The following is an 18901-nucleotide window of genomic DNA, read 5'->3' as shown; positions in this document are numbered from 1 at the left end:
ATTCGCAGCGGGTTGGACTAAATGAACAATTCATGGTCCTTTCCAACTCTACAACTCTGTGAAAAACAGGACAAACACCCACCCACAAACCAGAACATTTGAGTTATAAAAAAATTATATTATTCCTGCAGGAAGCTACAGGACAGGCACTGATTTCTGCATTCCTCCCTCGGGCTGCCACCCTGGGGCCAACTCATTCAACTGCAGGCCAGAGGCAAAAATGGGTCAGGTAGAGTAGTGGGTGCAACAATGCAGGCTTATTTGATCCACTTAGAAGTTTGCAGTCTCTCTATGTATGCATACACACACCTCTATCCTGGCAAGTCCGGAACATCACAATTCAAGGGCACATTCCAGCCATGAAAAAACATCAAGGGTGTGTCATTGGGAGGTGCATGACCTGGTCATAGTCCCAACAGTGAGATAATAGAGGGCTGGAGGTCTACATTTGGGCTGAGGTTTCCTACACCTCATTTAGAGATTTAAAGGCCAGGACCTTGAACTGAGTTTGGATGCCACCTAGTAGCCAGCAACACACTTTCAATACTGGTGTAATATGGAGCATGCACCTAGGAATTCACCAGGCAGCTTTGGTTGACCCATTTACCAGCCTTCACGTTCCCCTCCCGGAGTGGAAATTAGTACAGTACTGGAATGCCAATGCAACATCACATTTTATGAGAATGTGGCGAAACATCAGATGGCACACAACATCCTGAAAACATCAGATGGCACACATTTGCTGCTTCAGTGCATCTGATATTCTACTGCCAAACTACTATATCATTCATCATCATCATCATCATAATAATAATAATAAACCTACATATTGACAAAGATACCTCCCTCACTAGTTGCAATCCCTTTGGACTACATTGTGGCAACAGATTTGGGGGAAGTGGTTATTGTACAGATTTATTAGCGGTACAGAAAGCACTTCACACAACAGTCATTTCAGAGGTTGATGCTACTTTTCATTACCCACAGGTAACAGGTTCTGCATGCTCTGATCCCTATGGGATTCGGAGGCATCGAATTCTGCTGTTGGTATGCTTATAACTGGAGTGTGTGCAGACCCAGCGTATTGGTCTTCTGAATGTGTGGCCAATTCTGATTTCTGGGGCTCAAGGCTACTATTTACTTCTTCCTGAAAGCTCCTTAGTGATAGTGATGATGTTGGCCCAATTAACCTCTCACTGTCTTCTTGGGTTGGGGACTGGGCTGAGACTTCCATGTTGCTTGCCCTGTTTTCATCCAGAAAAGGTTTCTGGTGTGAATTATCCTGGTACTTCACTTCAGACTTGCTGCTTTCCACTGATATGATTTTAGCATAACCATGAGATGAGCATGAACTGCGAGCTGAAGGGACGGATTTGTGGTGGTTTGCGAGTTTATTTCCAGATCTTGGAACTGGAATTGGCTTTGAGATGGGGATGTAGTCCACAAAAAGCACTCTATCCTTCTTACGGGGTTCTTCGGCGGAAGCTAACTCCTTCTCAAAAAAATCTGGAAGTTGGGATTTTATTCCTGAAATCAGGCTTCTAGATGAAATAGTACGGTATATGGCCAGCAATGGATTCTCTCCACATACCATAAGGCTTTCTTTCTGATGCTGAGGCAAATTTGTTGGAATACTCCTTTCAGGGACCATATTTCTGCTGAAAGTTTTTGTGACACTTCCACTCATCTTCTGAACAATCTCTTTCTGAGAACTTGTGAAGATATCATCACATGGTGCTTTCTTCACAGATAAAATCTGAACAGCAATGCGCTTTGGTTTCCCAGACAGGGCTGGCTTTTTCTTCCTCTTTGTAGTTTCATTCGGGGGAGAATTTTGTTTACTTCTGGTGATTGCAATGGATTCTTTATAGTTATTTCGTAGGACCGGGTTTAGCTGCATGCATATTTCACCACTCCTATTCACACCATAAAATGCTCCATCCCCATACATAGAAAGACATGTATTCAATGCATGCTTCTTTACATATCCTTCATTGTGGCAATAGACGGGATATGATTCACTTGACTTCTAGAGAGAGGAGGAGAGAAATGTTAAAACCTTTCACATCAACACAACTGATATATTCATACATACCGGTATGTAAGGCGAAAATCATACTGTCACCTAAACCTTTAACTTCTGTTTTCTAGAATTATATAAACACAGAAAACTGCCTTATACTAAATTTGAATATTGGTCCATCTAGCCCAGTATGGTTTACACCAGGCATCCCCAAACTTCAGCCCTCCTGATGTTTCAGACTACAATTCCCATCTTCCCCGACCACTGATCCTGTTAGTGAGGGATCATGGGAGTTGTAGGCCAAAACATCTGGAGGGCCGCAGTTTGGGGATGTCTGGTTTACACTGACTAGCAACAAATCTCCAGGATTTTAGGTAGAACTCTCTCGGAGCACTCCGTGGAGATGCTAGGGATTAGACCCGTGCCTTCTGTACACATATGCTCTGCCTAGCTCAGTGGTAGAGCTCATACTTTGGTTGCCTGGGGTTCAGTTCAGTCCCTGAAAGTCCTGGCTCCCAGCCCAGACATTGCAGCAGAACAAGAGAAAGACCTTTAATAAAGCAGAGTACAGGACAGAGGCAACAACAGAGAAGGGTTAACTCAGTGCCAAAACTCCTACAAACAGGATGGAGGAGTTAACCGAGTTAGGAGCCAGGCCAGAATCACAACCATATGAGAACAGTGAAGGTGTCCCAACAAGTTCTCTTGCCTACTTGGCAAGCTTTATTAGCTTGGTGAGAATGTTTAGCCTGTAGGCACGCACACTGCTAGGGCAAGTGCATCTGTTCTCACCAGCAGAGGCATTGTCTGACCCTGGGAGTGCTTATTAGACCTGTGCCCTCTAAATCCAGTTCAGCCACCTCAGGTCATAGCTCTGAGGCCTCTCCAGCCACCAACAGCACAGGTAGGAAGCAACTAGTACTCCTGTTCCAGTATTGTTGTCTGCCAGGGAAGAGCTTTCTTCAGAAAGGCTTTGCTCTACTGTCTCAATCCCCCCTCCCCATTCCTCCAGTCTGCCATCCCAGATCTGAACCCAAAGGCACTAAGTGACTCATGACATGAACATATCCAGGTAGGGATAGGAAGGACCCCTGTCTGAAACTCTGGATCTGCTGCCAGTCAGTGTAGACAATACTGGATTAGATGGACCCGTGATCTAACATACTGAGTCATACTAAAGCAGTTTCCTTTGTGCACGACTCATTCTTCAAAGAGCTCAGACTAGCATTTCAGCTTCACAACGACCCCATGAGATGGGCAAGGCTGTAAGTCTAAGATAATGACTTGCCCAAAACTACACTCAGCTTTATGGTTAAGTAGTGATTTGACTGAAATGAGATTTCCCATATACAAGCTCAGCATTCTAAGGCACTGTATGATGCTGGCCCCATTTTTGTATTTGTAGTATTAGTAAAATCCAATCTATATGCTTTGAAAACATGAAGTCATTTGTGTGTGGTGATGGAGGGATAGTACTTTGTAAACGAAGTCTTCTGATTTGTTCACAGTGCTCCTTAATCCTAACTGGAGTTGAGAAAAAGAAATCTGTTAATATGCAAAATGAATCTAAGGAATAGCATAATGCATTTTTTAATTGGTGAAATTTTTTTATGTTCCATCCTTGCTAATCTAAGATCCCCATAAACAAATTAACATATTAGGTGATATCCAACTAAGTAATACTCATATTTTAATGGCTCTTTAACACTGGATATCACCCGTTGCAGTTTGCATTCCAAACACATAATAGTATTTAAATTTGGAATCTAAAAATTCCACCAGTGTGCACGCTGGTGTTTAATGGAGTGCGGGTGACAATAATCAAAGCTGGTCTCTTCTTTCCTTGAGCATCAGAATCTACCACTTCTGCTATGTTGCTTGCATTGCTTGTTCCTTTATTTCTAGCTTAAAGGCTAATGCTTCTGATGTGATCCACTGCATGGGTAGGCAAATTAAGGCCCGGGGGCTGCATCCGGCCCAATCATCTTCTAAATCTGGCCTGCGAACCAGTGGCGGAGCTTCATGCTCCGGCACCGGGGGCGGAGAGCAGGTGGGGGCGGGGCTGGCGCATGTTCTGGGGGCGTGATGTGCCACCCGTAGGGGCGTGGCACGCGTTCTGGGTTCAGGGTGCCCAGTGCGGGCGGGGAGGGAGCCACGATGGCGCCCTCAGGATTGCACTGCCTGGGGCGGAGTGCCCCTATCGCCCCCCTTCCTACGCCCCTGCTGCGGACGGTCCGGGAATCAGTGTGTTATTTAAAATGCATCTCTGGGTTATTTGTGGGGCATAGGAATTCGTTCATTTCCCCCAAAAAAATATAGTCCGCCCCCCCGCCAAAGGTCTGAGGGACGGTGGACTGGCCCCCTGCTGAAAAAGTTTGCTGACCTCTGACCTACTGAGACTCCTAAATCCTCCTTTCTGTGGCTAAAAAACTCAAACACATTGGGGGGGGCCAAAGTGCCTCAGCCGCAGGAGCTGATGACTACACTCCCAGGATAGCCAAATTACAACTAATATTGAGGTTTCGTTCCTTTAATTTGTTTGAATTGGAACAAGAATATTCCATTTCCCCTGTAGGTGTTTATTTACTTAGCAATGTAAAAAACATCTGTGTTATCTCCCATTGCTGCTGTTGTGAAGGGTATCTGTGCATAGATTTCCACTCTTAACTGAAATATAGGCTGTAAACATACCATACATTTCAATAAGCCCTCCCCCCTGGGGAAAAAAAAAGAATCCCAGGAACTCAAGTTTACCCCTCACAGAGCTATAATTAGTTACCAGCACCATTAAGAAGCTACAGTTTCTAGGATCCTACCGTATGTGTTGTGTGCTTAAAGTATGGTGTTTATGCAGCCACAGAGTGGTGTGTTGTTGTTTTTGGCATATCATTACCATTTAACTTCAACTTCCCCGTTTTATATCCAAGCAGTTGCCAACTGAAGATTACATTTCATTGATTTAATGAAGTAGAAACTAGTCGGGGGGGGGGGGAATGTGTTGGGATGATAAACGTGTTAGTCTTTAAGGTGCCATAAGAATCTTTGTTGTAATACCAATTCCCATTGCTCTCTGCCAGTGATGTTAGGGTTGCAATGAGGGTTTAATTCAGCAGTAAAACATGCAGAAATGCATTTTCCTGCATTTTGTGACACATTTCACTCAGGTCCTATAAAAAGATTACATCTGTGGGCTTAGATGTCAGTTAAGCCAGTTGCTAAAGGTCATGTGACTATGGTCAAGATAACATATAACATGGCAAGAATGTAAAACATTGAATATTACCGTCAGCATTAGTTGAACAGAATGCTGATTAGCTGCTATCCAATGGGAATGGACTTTCTGTGTGGTGTTAGAATAGGCCTATTGAGGTTAGAAACATGACTTAATTCATTAATTTCAATTGTCTATGCTTAGCAGTAGTTGGTTGAATACACCTCCCCATTTTTTTAAAAAAAGAGTTTTAAAATATACAACACAAAATGTCTTCTTTTGGTCCTTAAAATAGGAATAATGGGGATAGTGAAGTCTATTTGTTTATGATGTATTTTAGCAACCTCTTGCCTAAGACAGCTACTGATTTAACTGATATATCAAGCCACGGGGATTTCCATTTTTGTCAACCAGTTCTTCATAAATAATTCCCTTACATTCTTGTAATTAGCAATGAGAATTCTTTCAAACCATGTAACCTGTTCTTCCAGCGGGTATCTTAACACTGAGATCAGAATGGGAAATTCTTAAGGTAACTACTTTCTTAACCTATAGAATTTTTTTTAAAAAAAACAACAACCATTAAACAGGTGGAAGTGGTAGTGGTGGGGAGATGATATTACCGGTAAACCGTCACATTTTGGCCTTGAACTGCCAGCTCTGATCACTTTGGCATTTGGTTTTTCTATTTCATCCTCAATGCAGAGAGGTACAGAAACCTTCTCCTTTTTCAGTTCTGCATCCTCAAAGTGGGTCTTAATATTTTTTTCCTCATTGGTTAAGTCATATTTCCAAAGAGTGTCTCTGCATTTTAAAAAAAAAAAAGTGATAGTACAGTAATAAGTGGTCACCCAACAATTAAATAAGCAATATTACTGAATATTGCTAGTTCCACCCCTGATATTACATTCTTCAAAAGTAATGTGTTATCAGCCCAGTCCTGTGGAACACCCTGCCAGTTGAGATTCAGTGAGTGGCTTCTGTGCCTAATTTAAAAAACCTGCTAAAAACTTTTCTATTCTGCCAGGCCTGGGTAGGGAATTAAGAATACATTCCTACAATGGTTTACTGATGTTTGTTTTTCATTCCTTTTAGCTTTTAACTTGTTTTTTAAAACCTTTTATGATTTTATTGTTTGGTTGTATGTTTTTATATTGTTGTAAACCACTGTGATATATTTTTTATGATACAGTGCTATATAAATGTATGTATGCATGTATATATGTGTTCAGATAAGACCACCAGATCAATTATTTGCCTGGTATGCTTCAAAGGTAAAGATAAAGGAACCCCTGACCATTAGGTCCAGTCGTGACCGACTCTGGGGTTGTGGCGCTCATCTCGCGTTATTGGCCGATGGAGCCGGTGTACAGCTTCTGGGTCATGTGGCCAGCATGACTAAGCTGCTTCTGGCGAACCAGAGCAGTGCACGGAAACGCCGTTTACCTTCCCGTCAGAGCAGTTCCTATTTATCTACTTGCACTTTGACGTGCTTTCAAACTGCTAGGTTGGCAGGAGCAGGGACTGAGCAACGGGAGCTCACCCCGTCACGGAGATTCAAACCGCTGACCTTCTGATCAGCAAGCCCTAGGCTCTGTGGTTTAACCCACAGCGCCACCCGTGTCCCAGCCTTATGGTTCTAATATGTAACAAATATAGAACACTTTTCAATAAATACTTAGTTCTTTTTATGCCTTCTCTGACTCTAATAATATTTGTGAGTCTTTACATGTCTTTGTTTTATAGTCCATGGTCCATGGAAATCTCAGTCCCCCTATAGAATAAACTTCCTTCAGTTATGTGTTGAAAGCTAAGCTCAGAAGTCTTTTTCCTCCCTTTTGTTTCCAAAAAAATAATGCTGTGTCCAGGGCCGTCTTAAGCGCCCCTGGTGCCGTGGTGCGACGGATCCCTCCGCCGCCCCCCCCCCCGCCCCGTTTCTCAGCGCGGTGGGTGCAGCGCGGCTGCCACAGGCACTGCTGCGCGGCGGGTAGGCATAGCGCAGTTGCCGTGGGTGCAGCTGCACGGCGGACCGGCCGGCCAGCGGGCGGGCGCAGCTCATGGCGCCCCCTGGCGGGCTGGTGCCGTAGTGCGGCCACCATGGCGGCTGAACTGCTATGCAATAGGAGGACAATGACAGTGACCTAGGGTTGTTGTAAGAATGACTGAGACTAACCTGTGCAAGGTGCTTGGCACATTGAAAAAGCATGTTGTTGTTAATAGTGGTATTACTACTGGCTTTGAAGCATACCAGGCGCTGTGGGTGGTGCTGGGGGTTAAACCACAGAGCCTAGGGCTTGCTGATCAGAAGGTCAGCGGTTCGAATCCCCGTGACAGGGTGAGCTCCCGTTGCTTGGTCCTAGCTCCTGTCAAAGTGCAAGTAGATAAATAGCTACCACTCTGGCGGGAAGGTAAACGATGTTTCCATGCGCTGCTCTGCCAAAAGCAGCTTAGTCATGCTGGCCACATGACCCGGAAGCTCCCTCGGCTAGTAAAGCGAGATGAGCGCCACAACCCCAGAGTCATCCGCGACTGGACCTAATGGTCAGGGGTCCCTTTACCTAGAACCATAAGGTACAGGATAAAATAGAATCATATGATGTATTGGTTGTTGTGTTAAATGAATTGTTGGGAAATAATATCTAAATATATTTTGAAATAATGATACTGTATCAAAATAATATTTACTGATTTTTATTCGATTGTTTTTATGGCCATTTGTTGACTTTGCATTTTATGTGTCCCACTAGTAATAAACAAAACCACTAGCTCTACACACACACACACACACACACACTGACTTACATATTCCTTATTTTTTATGGCAGGGCAGCAGGAGAGGGATAGGGAGGAGAGCAATATAAAACTGCTACAAATGAAGGCCCTCTCCCCGCTACTTTATATAACCTTCTATTCTATTTCTGAAATTTTGAGGATAGTGCCCACACTAATTTTAGCCAAAATTACACCACCCAAGCACAAAAGGGGGAGGGCAGAATCTGGAGAATCCCAAGGAAGGCACAAGTTAAAAAAATATATCAGTATCAATAAATCACTGCTCACCCACCCACACGCATTGGCCTCCTGCCTCCCTGCCTGTCTCCCTCCTCTTTGCCTTCCAATGCTGTTACAATGGTGCAGTAGTTCACAGTGCCATCTGTCTGTGGCCAAGCACACTACAGCATTATGACATCCTTGCATTTTTATTGTACAGTGGTACCTCTACTTACGAATAACTCTACTTACGAATAACTCTACTTACGAACAGAGCTCCGTACGCCATCTTGGATGCGGTTTAGATAGGATTTTTTTCTACTTACGAATTTTTAGATAGGGTTGCTTCAACTTACGAATTTTTTCTCCCAATGCATTCCTATGGGATTCGACACAATTTTTTTCGACTTACGAATGTGCGTTCGGAATGCATTAAATTCTTAAGTAGAGGTACCGCTGTATAATAAATTATATGAGCTTTCATTTATAAAAAGTAAGCCTCTAGCCCTACTAAGCAATTTATGTGAGCAAGTGGCTGCTCCTGCCTTTCAGTGTTTATAGCCAATGAGTGAAGTCAGAACTATGATTGATGAGAGATATTTGGACACAAGTCCATAAGAATCCTGGGTTTTTTTCCTGTTGGGATAGAACACTGGAAGTTTGGAGCAGCTTTATTCTTTTACTGGGTTGTTGTTGTTTGTTGTTGTTATTATTTATTGAATTTATATACCGCCCTATAGCCGGAGGTCTCAGGGCGGTTCACTGAATAAAATCAAAATATAAAACCCCATAATCAAAATAAACGCAAGAACCCATCAACCCCCTCAAAAAAGCCACATTTTAAAAGGACATAGGAAAATACTGACTCCTTACTATATTATCTACAAAAAAATTAAAACTAAAAAATAAAGTATGCCACTCTGCATTCCAGTCTCCTCTCCAGTGGCAAAAATATAGAAGTCATAGAGTAGCACGGTGTAGGCTGAGAAGCAAAGGGGGGTGAGGGAAACGGGGGTAGGGGTAGGGGTGGAAACTGAGAAAAATCCAAGTCAAATACAATATGCATGGAGAATTTTTTGTAAAATTTTGTTTGATTTTATTCATGTAAATGTTTTCAAAATTCAATAAAGATTTTTTTAAAAAAAATTATTTAACTTGTGACAGCCTAGATGTTGCTGGTTTCGAACTAGCACCAGCCACAGCTGGCATGGCCAATTGTCAGGCATGGTGGGAGCTGTTGTGCAATAACATCTGTAGGGCCATAGCTTAGCCACCACTGAGTTAAATGCTATGCTAATGCATTATAACAAGAAATCTATGTGCACTATTATTCCTGGTTATTAATAGTTATTAATAGTTACCTTTTGTTCAGGTTATCTTGTAACAAATGGACATTTGTACAGGATTTGACTTTACCCCTTCTCTTCAGTTCCTGATCAACTCCATGTTTGGCATCATCATAAACACCTGAAATGACAATGAAATTTATTACATCTCACAAATACAATGGCATAGACAAGATAAAAGTGGCTTTTCACAGAGAACACTCATAGTAGCTTATTTTAAATAATAACTTGAAGTTGGATAAAGTAGGGAATATGAGGGTGCAGGGTAGCACTGCTGTGGTTCCATGGTTGGTCTGAGAGCTGATTCAGATACTAAAGCTCAGCTTGGAGCCTCTGTCATTTATAAGCTGCTTATAACCAAGCCACAAAGAAAACCTCCATACCTGTCCTAAACTACTGTTTTTCAATGAAATTATAAGCATCTTGATTATTTTCATCATAATTACATATAAATCAAAATATAACTATACAGTACAATACATTCTAGCAAACAGTATAATACATTCTAACAAATATTTTATACTCAGTAGGTTAGGAAATTTGTTTTAAGAAGTGCACAAGATGTACCGACTAATATACACAGAAATAAATCTTTGTCTGCTCTTCCAGTTTAGGCAAATGCTGCTAGTTCAAGAACTATCGCTAGTTTTCCCAGCCTTTGGTGGTGAAACTCAACAATTGGACTATGACATTTTCAGTGATGGCCTGTTTCTCACCGAGATGGTTCTTCCAAATTACTGAGGCATTTGTGAAGCCAAAGTGCTATGTAATTGCTACTATGGTTTTTATTGGTCATTTTTATTGTTTATTTTTCTCCAACCTTTTCTCACAGCAGCAGTTGTCCGTCCATCCTCACGACTGGCTCCTGTAAATACACTCCTGTGATAATCATCCATGCCACTCAGAGATTTCCTTTCAGCCTGGTTGTTGGGAAACATTTTTTGTGCATATGTCAAAGCAGTTATACAGACTTACAGCAATTATGCTATGCAAGCAATATCACTTTGGGCTACAATTAAATGACATAGAGGCATATGAAGACAACATAAAGTGTAGTGGATAGAGTGTTGAACTAGGAATTGGGAGACCAAGATTCAAATTCCTACTCAGCCATGAAGGTCACTTGGTGACCTTGGGCCAGTCATTGCCTCTCAGCATAACTTCCCTCGCAGGGATGTTGAGAGGATAAAATGTGAAGGAAGGGGAACCACGTATTGGATGACAATAACATGAACACATTAATATATTTTAAAACATGCAGGTTATTTATTCCTCTTTGATCCTATAACAGAGGGTCCTATAAACAGGATTGTATTGCTAAGGATGATTTCATAGGAAAAATAGTGCCTGGCTCTAAATGTAATTTGTAATTACAAAAATTACTACTTATGCAGGTTAAATATTTGTTAAATAAATATTCAAGAAAGCCTTTGCCTATTTTAATTATTTTTATCTAAAATAATCTTTTTTTAAAAAAAAATAGTTGGGTTTAGCAGGCAATCAGAATGATCGACACTATCCTCCCCAAGGAGAACATCCCTTTCTTCTGCAGACTATTATGGGAACATTTGGCAGTAACACAGAACTGGTGTATTACGCAACCCTGTGCATCATTGTAAAACAACCCAGGCTGCTTAACACTGTCAAAGCCATGCAAATTTACTCCATCAGTGGTACAGGGTTGCCATCCAATCTAATTGGTTTCCTCTTTAATACATCATGTAAACGTACGTTTTGACCAAAAATAACAATGTCTAACTAACCACCACCACCGATTAATTTTTCAGCAAATAAGAGCCAGTTGACCGACCTACCATACAAGTGTGCTAGATCATTCAATAAATAATTTTATTGAATTCAATAAAATTTTATTGAATTTTATTGAATACCAAGGAAAGCTTGGTAGCATGGCTCACCTCTGACTCTCTCCCAGGTCTTTTCTGAACTTCTGTGGCGGAATGAGCAGGTTTAAGCCTTTGTTTTAGTTTCAGGAGCGTGAAACCTCCATCTAGAGCCTCCATGTTCACTGAAAAAACATAAAAATGTGAATAAATCACATTTTTGATGTTGTCTCTAATATTATTGGTCACCCACCGAACTCAACCCCAGCTCTGGCTCTTCTGTCACTAGACACAGATCTAGATTCTCTCCCCTCATGCGAAAAAAGGAACACACTGCCATGCTGTTTACTGCTGCCTCTTTAGAGATTAGGGACCCAGGTGGCGCTGTGGGTTAAACCACTGAGCCTAGGGCTTGCTGATCGGAAGGTTGGCGGTTCGAATCCCTGTGACAGGGTGAGCTCCCGTTGCTCGGTCCCAGCTCCTGCCAACCTAGTAGTTTGAAAGCACCTCAAAATGCAAGTAGATAAATAGGAACCGCTACAGCGGAAAGGTAAACGGCGTTTCCATGTGCTGCTCTGGTTCGCCAGAAGTGGCTTTGTCCTGCTGGCCACATGACCTGGAAGCTATACGCCGGCTCCCTCGGCCAATAATGCGAGATGAGTGCGCAACCCCAGAGTCGGTCACGACTGGACCTAATGGTCAGGGGTCCCTTTACCTTTAGAGATTGGCTCTCATTGTAAAGAGTCCAGAGGACAATTTCTGACAGGATGGCTAGAAAAAGTTTGGGATTTGGCTCTTTCTGAGCACCTAATGCAACACTGAAGGGTTATTAGAGATCAAACTGGACATGATCATTTAAATAATGTGTGATCACCGTGTAAATAGAAGTGATGTTAATGTAAGACCTCCACTACTCATGCTTCCTTATGGAGAGGTTAAGTGACAGATAATTAAATCCTTGACAATGTGTTCAGTGTTTCAGTTATTTTACAGTGTCCCCACTCAACTTTTATTTTTATATGCAATTGATACATGCATGTAACACTGTACATGTTTTGTAGGAAGTGACCAATGCTATTTTACTGCAATTTTTTTTAAAAAAATCTATTAAAAATCAAATTGTGCAGCACTGAAGTCCACTGGGATAATTCAGAGTTTGTCTTCAGTGGGCAGTATTTGATGACTGCAGTGCAAGCATCAAGTACACATCTCTGCATGCCTTAAAATACATCTGGAATGGTTAGAGGTATCATCAGATTTAAGGCAATCCCATATCCTATATTATACAGTGGTACCTCTGTTTACAAACACAATTGGTTCCGGAATTCTGTACTTAACCTGAAGCGTACTTAACCTGAAGTGAACTTTCCCATTGAAGGTAATCAAAAGTGGATTAATCCGTTCCAGACGGTCCGTGGAGTACTTAAACTGAAGTGTACTTAACCCGAGGTATGAGTGTAATTGGTTCCAGAAGTCCATACTTAACCTGAAGCGTACTTAACCTGAAGCAAACTTTCCCATTGAATGCAATGGAAAGTGGATTAATCCATTCCAGAAGGGTCCGCGGAGTACTTAAACTGAAAATACTCAAACCGAGGCGTACTTAAACCGAGGTATGACTGTATTGCATACCGTACTAATATTGACCACATTCTCCTGGTGTGGATCCTTTTGGAATCAAAATGAAACCATCAACACAGAAAAGGAAGATACCATCAGGCTTGGGGGAACCCTAGTTGCAGAAGTATTTTTAAAAAATGAGGGGAGGAGTGGAATGTTCCAAACCAATTCCCTGCTTTAAATAAAAACAGCAAACATACCTCTCTGATTACGTTTCAGGTAGCTTGGAGCACTAAATAGCCTCACAACAGGTTTTCCAGAGTGATCCTTCTTTTGTGTTGACTGAGACTGGGGCCTAACAGTAATACAATAACAACAACAACAGCTGTAAACTACAGGAATCATTATATGGCTGGATACGGTTAAATCAAATATATTTTATTATTAATCCATTATTTTATTAGACACAAATTTAAACATTAAACCTATCCGGTACCTGCTGCAAATTGTATACATACTGTTATGTATTGAAGTCACTGTATATAGCTTTCCCTCAGGTCCGAGGCAGTTGTTTTAGGAGGGAACTTTAGGAGGGAATTTTGAATGATGTTTTGTTACATTGTTTGAGCCATCCTCTATAAAAGCAGGCTGGCTCAGCACTTCAGTTCAGTTCTGTCCTGACTCAAATAAAGAGCTGTTTGGAGAATTGCCGTGTCTTCTGCTGCTTACCCACAACTTAACACTGGCGACAGAGGTGGGATTGAAGGACAGCAGAGCACAGCCAGAATCGGACACGCAATGAGCTGATCACTGAGTGAAATCACATTCAGAGCTGACTGTTCTGGCTAGAGCACTGTGTGCCCTCCATCGCCATCCACGTCGGCATCGGAACCATGGCTTCATTCGTGCCTCTACCGCCATTCGCACCAGCCTCTGAATCATGGGACACATACCTCGCTCGGTTCGCTTGCTTCCTCCAAGCAAATGCACTGACGGCAGTGTCCGATGAGCGGAAGCGGGGTCTCTTCCTCAGTCTATGCGGCTCCGAGGTATTCGAGACAGCCCGGGCCTTGGTTGCACCTCTAGCCATCGAGGCAGCGCCATGGGACACGCTCCGTACCCACTATGCGCCCATACAGTATACATTTATTCATACAGTAATGATTATGTCCACAAAGTATTCTAAATTAAGCAAGGAATATGAATGAGAACATTCAGTGTTTATACATACCTCTTTCTAAATAAGGACCTTTTCTTTCAATGATGAGAAACTACACTAAATCATAAAGAACCACCTTATTTGTTCACCTTACTTACTAGTGTATCAGACCAGGGTTCAGGGAGCAGTACAAAGCATTCTGTGGAGTCAAGTGGGGAAACTATAGTATGGAGATAGTTCAAGAAGATGGACTTAACTACCAAAAATAAACACCGGTATGAACTTAAGGTGTGGGTGGGTGTCTCACCTTTGTGACTGCTGGACTGCGCTCTGATCATCTTGAATAACATGCTGAGCGGATGGAGTTCCAGAAATACTTGATTTTGCAGGCCGAGATAATTCATAATTCAGATTCAAGTCAAATGTCAGTGGAGTTCTCACACACGGGTTTACCTGTATTCTCCCCAGCTTTCGGCACTGATAATAAACAAGATACAGCATTCACTGGTATAGTGTTTCATGTTTTTCACTAAGGGCAGAAAGTTCCAGGGCAGCTTCATGGAATGGTTTCCTTGAGAGCAATGAGGGCTAGGGGGAAAATGGCATTTTAAGATCTGATGGTTTACATTTATACAGGGTGAGCAGGTAGTTAGCAGGTAGAACCTTATTCAAGGACTCCCACCAAATGTGGGGTGTGTGGGTTATAAGTGAAAGTGAAACCCTGGTTGTTGAATGTACCACCAGATTGGTTTGTTGTTGTTTAGTCGTTTAGTCGTGACCTCATGGACCAGAGCACGCCAGGCACTCCTGTCTTCCACTGCCTCCCGCAGTTTGGTCAGACTCATGTCGAGAACACTGTCCAAGCATCTCGTCCTCTGTCGTCCCCTTCTCCTAGTGCCCTCAATCTTTCCCAACATCAGGGTCTTTTCCAGGGAGTCTTCTCTTCTCATGAGGTGGCCAAAGTATTACTAGTGGTTTACAGATTGGTTTGCTTGGGCCTTAATGTTCAATTCCCACGATTTTATTATTTTCCTTTAGCACTTAAATGTTATTCTTTGTTCGTTGTATTTTATGTGAATTTGGAGTTTGTTTGAATGCTGCTTCAAATTTTATTACTTTATATTAATGTTATTTTTGACCAGTTGTTTTTATTATGTAAACTTGGGCACAATTCCTACTGCAGAAGAATATAGATATGTACAAGTGTAAGCCCTCCTTACATGATGTTATGATTAGGGACTTCTGGAAAATGTTGAATTGGAAAACCAGAGAAATTTGCATTGGAAAATTTTCAGTCCGCACTGGAAATTTTTCTAATGCCCTAGAGAGTGGCCTAATTTGTTTACTTTACTTGTATGTAGCAAATAAAGCTAAAACTTTGGAGGGGCTAAGGTTGCCTAATACTGTATTTTATTTGCAATTGTCATCCATTCATTGTTTCCAGTGAACCTAGGAATCAGATTTTTTTCAATGGAAAGAGAAAGCGCTGGGAAATATTCTGCTCCACATCACTACACTACATACCCGCTTTTTGTGACAGGGACACTGTATGTGCATAAAGGCATACAGATGTACAAATATACATGGGACCACATACAAGAGTTGCTCTTATGATTGTTCCCATGTAGAACCTGTATACTAGGGACTTGCTCTTGGAAACCTAATGAGTAATCCATTCACTGGGGTTTGGTTGCAACTGACAGTTATACCACAAGAAACATATTTCAAATATACACTTTTTGAAGATTACATGTCTTCCAACCACTAGGTAATCCTAACCAATTTGGCTTCAATTGATTTTTTTTAAAAAATCTACAACACCATCTAAAATTAATATCCAGTTTTGCTAATATAAATACTGTCAAGTTTTTCATTGCTTCTGCTCTTTGCCTAACAAAGGCACTGTTTTGCTTAAGGTTGGAGGCAGGTCTGCATAACTGCTAGATTCGGTGTTTCCAAAAGTAGGTGTCAAACATTTGCCACAGAATCCTGCATGTAGCCTGTGACCTACAGCATCTAGCTGAGAGTTATATAGTAAAGTTTGCAATATCCATCTTCGGACTTTGTTTAAATGCATACCGACATGAAGTCATTTTTTGTTCTTGTTGTTCTGTTTGTTTTGCTTTTGTTTTGCTTCTCTCTCCCTGTTCCCTACTACAGTACATAACATTTAGCCTGGAGTTCAAGAGAACTTGAAAGCTTGTTCCCTATTCTACAATGGTTTGGTTCACCCTAATAAAGGTATTGCCGAACTATGGATTTTGATATATTTCAAAACGGAGTCATAACTGTTCCTATGGCTTATGGTAGGTATATTATACGTACCTCAATTAGCTCATATTTGCTAAGTATTTTCTTCTCATATCCCTTCATTACATCGAGTTTTACCAGTACTCTCTGGACCATGTTTATTCCTCATTCCCTAGAGCAAGGTTCTTTTTTCGGAAGGAAGGAAGGAAGGAAGGAAGGAAGGAAGGAAGGAAGGAAGGAAGGAACAAGAATGAATCTGCTGGTATTGCTTGGCAGAGATTGGGAGTGTTGCACAACCTTTGTAACAACATAAAAATACCATTGGGGGGGGGGAGAATAGGGACCAGAACAGGAAGTGTTTAAGCTTTTAAATAAATAAATATCTGCTTATGTTACATTTTACTTTTTGCTCACAGTTGCATAGAAACTGTTTGATCTGCAGGATTGCTCTGAAAGTTTTTCCTTGTTCTATTCATGAATGGTTTGCTTAGAGATAAGTCTGTGTTCACTGGGGGAATTACTCCTAAGTGCTCATAAGACTTCAGCCTTAAAACTGCTGTTGCAGCCCCTCTCTGACTGGTCAAAGGAGCAGCAACACAAGAAGTGTGAAACAGCCAGATTGACCAATGTTTTGGCTTTTTTTTAAAAAAAAAAACTATACACTGTCTGCTATGAAAGTCACAGCAGCATAAGACATGTTTTTCAATTATATATTTTTCCCCACTTTTTCTCCAAGTTCTCATGGAACCATGCCTTGTCATCATGACTTACCAAAACCCAGTGAGTTTCATGGTGCAGTGGACCTTTGAACCCAGGTCTCAGCAATTTAAGACAAGCACTCTGTCCTCTTTCTATACCCCTGCAATGTTAAGATCTTGCCCCAATCCTATAATAATTGCCTCCATATACTGTAACTAAAGAGATTTCAAAATACAGGTGGTGTGTTACCGAAGATACAAAATTATCTGGATATCCTTCTGGAAGATATGTGTTCCTTTTTCTCCCCCCTCTCTTCAGCTGCAGGTAATGTCACTGTGTGTGTGTCTCTGTGTGAAAGAGAACAAAGATTTGGGCAGTCTTGAACCAGGGCATGGCTTGCCATCTACTGTGAATCAAGTCATACAGCAGGGGTCAGCAACCTTTTTCAGCCATGGGCCGGTCCACCATCCCTCAGACCATGTGGTGGGCCGGACTATATTGGGGGGGGGATGAATTCCTATGCCCCACAAATAACCCAGGACACATTCTACTCATGTAAAAACATGCTGATTCCCGGACCGTCCGTGGGCTGGATTGAGAAGGTGATTGGGCTGGATCTGGTCCACGGGCCTGAGGTTGCCTACCCCTGTCATACAGCATTTGGGAGACCCCTAGAAATCTAATGGGGGAAGCAAGATATATTGGAATATATTATTGCTGTGAGACTTCCTTCTCATGCTAGATGTATACTGTAAGGGAAAGGGAAAGGACCCCTGACAGTTAAGTCTAGTCGCAGACGACTCTGGGGTTGTGGTGCTCATCTCGCTTTACAGGCTGAGGGAGCCAGTGTTTGTCTGCAGACAGTTTTTCCAGGTCAGGCAGCCAGCATGACGCCACTTTTGGCGCAACGGAACACCAAAACCAGAGCAGCGCATGGAAACTCTGTTTACCTTTCTGCCATTTATCTACTTGCACTTTTTGGTGTGCTTTCAAACTGCTAGGTTGGGAGGAGCTGGAACAGAACAACAGGAGTTCACCCCGTCGCGGGGATTCGAACTGCAAGCCCAAGAGGCTCAGTGGTTTATACCACAGCACCACCCGCTTCCAGATGTATACTGTAAAGGTAAAGGGACCCCTGACCATTAGGTCTAGTCGTGACCAATTCTGGGGTTGCAGCACTCATCTCGCTCTATTGGCCGAGGGAGCCGGTGTACAGCTTCCAGGTCATGTGGCCAGCATGACAAAGCCACTTCTGGCGAACCAGAGCAGCGCACAGAAACGCTGTTTACCTTCCCGCTTGGAGCGGTACCTATTTATCTACTTGCACTTTGCCATGCTTTCGAACTGCTAGGTTGGCAGGAGCTGGGACCTAAATAAAACTCATCACACAACCTTTACCACTCTACAGTGGCCTTCAGTCCAAGGCCACCAAACTCAAGGCTTGTGTTCAGAGGACACCTGAAACCTCTCACTGCTTAATAATTGGGGCACATGCAATAAAATGTTTAAACAGACTAAAGCTGCTTCCTAAGGCTTATTCTTGTTGCCTGTTGTTTCCCGTGATATCCACTTGTCCATAGAATCTTTCAGGAAAAAAGCAGATTGACAAGGCCTGAGGTTTAAACCTAAAAGGAATCTGAAATTGGTTCTTTTTAATACCTACATCATTAAGAAGCAGGAAGGCTGCAAACAATCTCTGCTTTCTCAAGGTGATCTTCATTCCAGAGGCTCATAGGATTTGCAGACCAGATAACATGTTAGCCTCTTGGGCTTCTATTCCAGTTTCCCAGCGTGAGAAATTCCAATAGTAGAGACTAGAGA

At 42.2% G+C, this 18901-nt stretch overlaps 1 protein-coding gene across 1 annotated transcript; it reads right to left on the bottom strand.

Annotated features, from left to right (window-relative positions):
* Positions 1–967: 967 nt before the first annotated feature.
* LOC118089127 (uncharacterized protein C1orf141 homolog) lies at positions 968–16537 on the bottom strand. The gene is made up of 8 exons (XM_060277461.1): positions 16457–16537; positions 14439–14608; positions 13233–13327; positions 11488–11597; positions 10392–10491; positions 9587–9692; positions 5858–6038; positions 968–2029 (listed from the first exon to the last, which is right to left on the bottom strand). Exons 1-8 carry the CDS (start codon positions 16535–16537, stop codon positions 968–970), a joined length of 1905 nt encoding a protein of 634 aa, XP_060133444.1.
* Between the last annotated feature and the right edge of the window lie 2364 nt (positions 16538–18901).

Source organism: Zootoca vivipara, chromosome 7, assembly GCF_963506605.1.
Source record: "Zootoca vivipara chromosome 7, rZooViv1.1, whole genome shotgun sequence".
Taxonomy (NCBI): domain Eukaryota; kingdom Metazoa; phylum Chordata; class Lepidosauria; order Squamata; family Lacertidae; genus Zootoca; species Zootoca vivipara.
This window is presented reverse-complemented; position numbering and strand designations above follow the sequence as displayed.